The sequence below is a fragment of the Fukomys damarensis genome, unplaced genomic scaffold (genome assembly GCF_012274545.1).
Source record: "Fukomys damarensis isolate Sample0158 unplaced genomic scaffold, DMR_v1.0_HiC HiC_scaffold_20, whole genome shotgun sequence".
In the NCBI taxonomy this organism is placed as follows: Eukaryota; Metazoa; Chordata; class Mammalia; order Rodentia; family Bathyergidae; genus Fukomys; species Fukomys damarensis.
In genome coordinates this window covers 2,192,158-2,198,450 of record NW_022900932.1, presented here as the reverse complement: position 1 = coordinate 2,198,450, position 6,293 = coordinate 2,192,158, and the positions used below count along the sequence as shown (strand labels likewise).

Here is a 6,293-nt window from a genome sequence, read left to right as displayed (position 1 = left end):
GATGGTCAGCGTGACCAGTCCGTTCCTGGGCCTCTCCAGCCTCCTGCGATCGCAGCCGGGTCCTCAGCCAGAGCCTGTCCTCATCACCATGGCAACAGGTAGGTGGGAAGGGGAGGTGGAGATGGGTGGGCTTCACGAGCCATTCCGCCAGTCCAGGGTCAGTTTCCTTTTTTGCAAACCGAGACTGCTCGGTTAAGATTAACCTTCCTCTACCAGTCTTTCGAGCACTCAACCAGAAAAATAAAAACCGCCCGCAGCTCCGGGGTGGGGCTGCACGGAGGCGGAGCTTGCACGGCCGGGCTGAGAGCCTTGCAAGGCGCCGCGGCCCGAGGGGCTCAGGAGCAGGGACCTTTCTCTCCGTTCCTCCCGAATCCGTGTCTTGCCTGGTACCCTCGCCGCTGCAGTTCACCCTATTTCAAAAACCAGCCTTCGCGCCTCTCCCGAGCCCTCGCTTCCGCCAACCCTGCCCCGGAACAGAAGCGCCCTGGAGGAGGTGCGCACTGTTAAAAGTCCAGGGGGAAGCGATTCATTCACACAGCCTGGGCTGCAGCTCGGTGGTGGAGTCAGGCGTGCGGTCTTGGGCTCAAACCCCCAAAGCATTTTAAAAACAAACAAAACGCCCCTCCTGCTGTGATCTAAGCAGTGCTAGATCCAGATCGGGGGAGTTAGTTCCAGGCCGAGCTGAACAACTGGAGACCCTGTCTCAAAAAACCAAAAGAAACGAACGGATCACGAATTCCTGTGAAAGCGTGATGATTCTCTCAAGGGCATCATTTTGATTTGTTCAAATTTCAAAACATGTTGATATATTTTGCTGTGACATTTAGTCCGTGCAGGCTGCCGCAACAAAATCCCACGGGCTGAGTGGCCTTATACAACGGAAAAGTTTTCTCTGGAGCTTGGAGTCCCTGATGGGGTGGCTGCGGTGAGGCCTCCTCCTCGCTGCGTCCTCACAGGGCGTACAGCTTTGGGTTTCCACCTTTTCTGGTAAACACCACGTCCTGTCCCATTAGAGCCTCACTGTGTCCTCACTCTGAAGGGCCACGCTCCAGGTTGCGCACTGGAGGTGAGGGCTTCCACCCTGACACGCAGTGCACCAGTCTCTGGCCTATGATCGTCCTCGTCTTTTTTTTTTTTTCCCTTCTTCTTGGTACTGGGGATTGAACAGGGCCTTCACACTGAGCTATGTCCTCAGCCCACTTTTATCTTTACTATTGTCTTTTCCTTTTTGCAGTACTGGGGATGGAACCCAGAGGCAGACACTCTAGCACTATTACATCCACAGCTCCTCCTACCCCTTTAAAAACGAAATTTAGACAGGGGCTCGCTAAATTCCCCAGGTAGGGTTCAAAATCGTGACCCAAGCCTGGATGGTGGTGCACACCTGTAATTGCACAGAGCTGGGAGGACTGAAAGCATTCAAGGCCAGCCTTCACAATTTGGTCTCAAAATATAAAAATGGGGTGGGGCTGGACTTGGGGACCCACGCATGTAATCCCAGCACTTGGGAGGCTGAAGCAGGAGGATCACTGTGAGTTCAAGGCCAGCTGGGCCTACATAGTGAGTTGAAGGCCAGCCTGGCTACATAGTGAGACCATCTAAAAAAAAATCACTGTTAAATGTTACATACAAAGCCTTTACATTGTTTATTAATCTGGTGGATTTTTTAAAAAACAATTTAAAAGTGTGTTTCTGGATTTTGATAAACTAAGTGACTAAAACAATCTCAGGTTGATAAGTTTAACATTACAGGTTTCAGAAGCCAGGATTAAAATGAAATAGCCAGCCAGGCACCGTGCCTGTACTTTCAGCTACTCAGGAGGCTGAGGCAAGAGGACCACTTTAGTTCAAGGCCAGTTGGTAGAATACAGTGAGACCTGCTCTCAAAAACCACAAATAGGGGTGGGACGGTAGCCCAGTGATACAGCTCTGGCCTAGGATGGAGGAAGCCTTGGGTTTGATCCCCAGAACTGCAACATAAAAACTAATATACTAAAACAAACATAATTACAAGAAAAACATCACTTGCTCTTGGAGGACCCAGGTACTTCTGGGAAGTAGCAGAAGTGGAACTGACCTTGGAGGACACAGAGCAGGCATATGGATATCTGAGAATGAGACACTGTAAACTGAAGGAATCGCATGGCCAGAGCACAGGCCCGAGGAGGAGAAAGGTTATTAGGCACAAAAGCAGGAATTTTATGTGGCTGGTCTTTTTTTTTTTTTTTTTTTTTTTGAGAAAGTTTTTCTGAGACAGGGTCTCCTGTAGCCCAGGCTGGCCTCAAATCCATGGCAATCCTCCTGCTTCAGCCTCCCTGTATGCTGGGATGACAGGTGTGCACCATGACAATAGGCCATGGGGCTGGTTTTAAGGGTACAAGAGAGGTCTGGAAAGATGGTTTAGGAGCAGGGTTTTCAAGTATCTTGAGGGCTGGATTTTATTCTGTAGGTAATAATAAATCAGAAATTGCTTGAGAGGCAGTCACTTTTTCAAAAAGCCTGTTATTTTCTTGATTATCACAAAACGTAGGCAAGGATTGGATTATGGGACTTAGTGAAGAAATACTGTATTTTCCCAAGGGGCCCAGCAAGTCCACAACAGTAATTGTTAATGAAAATAGTAACCGACATTTATTGATGGTCACCTATATGCCAGGCCCCATTCAACACTTTCTATGCATGATGGCATTTATTCCTCCAAAATCACAGGACATAGGTATGAATGTTTTTTGTTTTCCTTTTGAGACAGGGTCTCCCTATGTAGTCCAGGCTGGCCTCAAACTTTTGGAGATCCTCCTGCCTCAGCCTCTTCAGTGCTGGATAACAGGTGTGGGCCACCATGACCAGGTATTGTTATTGCAATACTGCAGATGAAGAAATATGAGATACGGAGCCGTTAGGTAACTTATCCAAGGACAAGCAGCTTGTAAAAAGTAGAGCTTGAAATTGAACCCAGGCTTCAAGCTCTGGGCTGTATCTTTAGCAATTGACCTTGGTTAGCAGTATTTTTTCTTTCTTTTGAGTTGGGTTCTCACTGTGTTGCCTGGGATACTCCCAAGTTTCAGGGCATAAGTAGTCTTCCTGGCTCAGCCTCCCAAGTAGCTGGTACTAGAGCACTGTCATCCCCCAGTAGGATTTTTGTTTTTTTAGTACTGAGGCTCAAACTCAGGACCTTGCTTTTGCAAGGCAGGTGCAGTGCCACTGGATAAATCCCCAGCCCAGCAGTGGACTTTTTGGTTGGACAAGTGACCTGATCAGACTAATAGCCTCACTACTTGGCTTGAGTATGAACCAGAGGAGACTTATATTAGGGAGACCAGAGAAGAGGCTCCTATAATTGTTCAAATGTACAGTGCGGAGGACCAGCATTGAAACAGATGTCAGATGTATCAGGGAATATTATCTTTGGCTAGATGGTATGCAATTTAAGGACAGGGACTACATTTTTCTTGAGGCAGGGTCTCTACGTAGCTCAAATTGGCCTTGGATTCACAGGGATCCTTCTGCCTCAGCCTCTAAGTGCTGCGATTACACACATGTGCCACCTCGCCCAGTGTGGGACTGCCTATCGGTACGTTATTCTGTCCTGTACCACTGTACCTTGAGCAGCCTATGTGCTCAGGACGTATCTGTTGAACAAGTGAGAGGAAGGACTTTTGAGAGACTCTAGGTGTCTTCCACTGGTGTCTGGGGGGCTGATGGGCTGCTCATGAGAGGCAGGGACTGTGGCCGTGGAGCACACGGAGGGACGCTGGCAGACAATGCCGAGTGGGGTTAATCTGCCCGAGTAAGTCTGCCTGGCAGACAGGCACACACTTAGCCAACACTATTGTTAACTTCCTGTGCTCTGCGCACCATTCTAAGTACCTTTCATACAGGTGTCATGTTATCCAAGAGGTATTAAACCTGCCAGGTGTGGGGGCGCAGGCCTGTAATCTCAGCATTTAGGAGGCTGGGGCCGAGGATTGATGTGAGGTTGAGGCCAGCCTGAAATACCAGGGAGACCTGTTTGAAAAATAAAAGCCAAACCTGCAGCTTGAGTGAGCCATGTTCAGAGCAGGCTTGAAGGGTGGCGCCCTCCCAGCCACTCAGGCCCCCACCTGTCCTGGGGCAAAGGGACTTGCAGGGAGGACTGTGAGGGTGGCCCAGTGGACTCTCCCCTCCTGCCCCTCTTCCTTTCCAGTGGTGCTTACTGTCCTTACCCACACCCCTGCCTCCCGAGTCCGGCTGGGACAGGACACCGTGCTGGACCTGAGCTTTGCCTATACACCACCTGTCCCCGAGCCCGTCACTGCCCTGGCCACAGGGCCCCCTCCCTTTGGGCTGGAGTGGCGACGCCAGCACCTGGGTAAGGGGCACCTGCTCCTGGCCGCGACTCCCGGGCTGGAAGGGCAGGTGCCGTCAGCCCGAGAGGGGGCAGTGGCGTTCGCTGCTTGGGACGAAGATGGGCCTTGGGGCCCATGGACCGGGAACGGCACCTTCTGGCTGCCAGCAGTGCGACCATTTCAGGAGGGCACCTACCTGGCCACGGTGCACCTGCCATACCTGCAAGGACAGGTTGCCCTGCAGCTCGCCGTGAACCGTGAGTGGCACCTGGGGTCTCCTATGTGTGTGTGCGGGGAGGCTGAGAATCAAAGTGACTTTGTCTTGGGGATTCCCATGAAGCACCCATGGGGAAGATAGTGGATTCCCTGTCCCTAGAAATCGCAACCCAGTGTTCCACACACCTGAGGACACACTGAGGACAGTGTGGATTGAGCCCCTCACACTTGTGTCTTGCTCTTTCCCCAGAGCCCCCCAAAGTGTCGCTGAGGCCGGCTGCCCTCGTTTGGGCTGCCCCGGGGGAGGCCCCCCCAGAGCTGCTCTGCTTCGTGTCCCGCTTCTACCCTCCCGAGGACCTGGAGGTGGAGTGGGAGCTCCAAGGGGGCCCAGGTGGCCGCTGGCAGAAGGCCGAGGGGGAGAGGTGGCTCTCGGCCCTGCACCACCACGCCGATGGCTCCGTCAGCCTCTCCGGGCACTTCCAGCCGCCCCCGCTCACCGCCGAGCACCATGGCGTGCACTATGCCTGTCGTGTCCACCACCCCAGCCTGCCCGCCGTGGGGCACAGCGCCGTCATCAGGGTGGAAGTGGCAGGTGAGAGCTGCGAGGGCCGTGGAGGCTGGCAGCGCCTGCCAGACAGGAAGCTCACTCTTTCCTTCGCCTGCCAGGCCTTTCTGGGCCCTTGCTGGACGACGGCGTAGGCCTCTTCCTGTCTGCCTTTCTGCTCCTCGGACTCATCAAGGCGCTGGGCTGGACTGGTGAGTCGAGTCCCCTTGGCGGTGTGGGAGGCCACTTCCCCACCACCTCAGACAGCCACAGACCCCTCCCTCTGCCTCTGTCTTCTTCACAGCTGCCTACCTGAGCACGAGCAGGGATCCAAAGGAGAAGGTAACAGCCTTCCCTTCCCCTCAGAGTCCCTTCTTCCACTCCCTGTCCCCAACTCATCCCTCATGAGGGAGGAGAGAGCACCCAGACCTGGAATTCACACAGACCTGGGACAAGCCTTCCCCTGTACCCTAGCTGCAGGGTCCCCCAAACATGCTACTACTTACTGCACATCTGTTCCTCTGGGTGTGGGGATTTTAAAAAAATGATGTAGGCAGTGCTGTCCCATAGAAATACAGAGCAAGTGTCCACCAGCAGTGGTACCTGCCTGTTATCCCAGAGGCAGAAACAGGAGGATCACAAATTTAAGGCCAGGCCCTGTCTCAAAAGCCCTAAAAAGGGCTGGGACATAGTTCATTGTAGAGCCTTTGCCGAGCATGCTTGAGGCCTGGGTTAATCCCCAGTGGCTGCCACAATGGTGGAGTCACTGACTACCAGTATGATGGCTGCCATGTTGCAAGATGGTGCCTCAGATGACTCTGAGCAGGGTTAAACGATGTCGTGTGCCTCTTTTAGAAGATGCAGGGATAAAGCACTCGGCACTGGAGGGCAGAAAATATTAGCCGCATCCTTAACCATGTGTACCTCATTCCATCGCCTAAAACCCTCAATTCCTCACTTCCCTCTTAATTCTTTTCCAGAAAACACAGTGAAGGTGCTCCACCACCATCCTGTGGAAGCCACCATCTCTGGCCCAAACAACTGTAGCATTTCCCCAAAACAGTACTGTTACCTGCTCCTACTCCCTCCAAGGAATCAGAAAAAAAAAATTTTTAAGACACAGATCTTGTGCTGAGCATGGTGGTGCATGCCTCTAATCCCAGCAGCTGAACTATGTACAGACACCCTGTCTCAAAAAAAAAAAAAAA

At 52.4% G+C, this 6,293-nt stretch overlaps 1 protein-coding gene across 1 annotated transcript; it reads left to right on the top strand.

Annotated features, from left to right (window-relative positions):
* Window position 1: 1 nt before the first annotated feature.
* Tapbp (TAP binding protein) lies at window positions 2–6,207 on the top strand. The gene is made up of 6 exons (XM_010605278.1): window positions 2–98; window positions 4,184–4,582; window positions 4,792–5,133; window positions 5,208–5,297; window positions 5,390–5,427; window positions 6,066–6,207. The coding sequence occupies exons 1-6, from the start codon at window positions 2–4 to the stop codon at window positions 6,075–6,077; spliced, it is 978 nt and encodes a 325-aa protein (XP_010603580.1). The 3' UTR covers window positions 6,078–6,207.
* The last annotated feature ends 86 nt before the right edge of the window (window positions 6,208–6,293 follow it).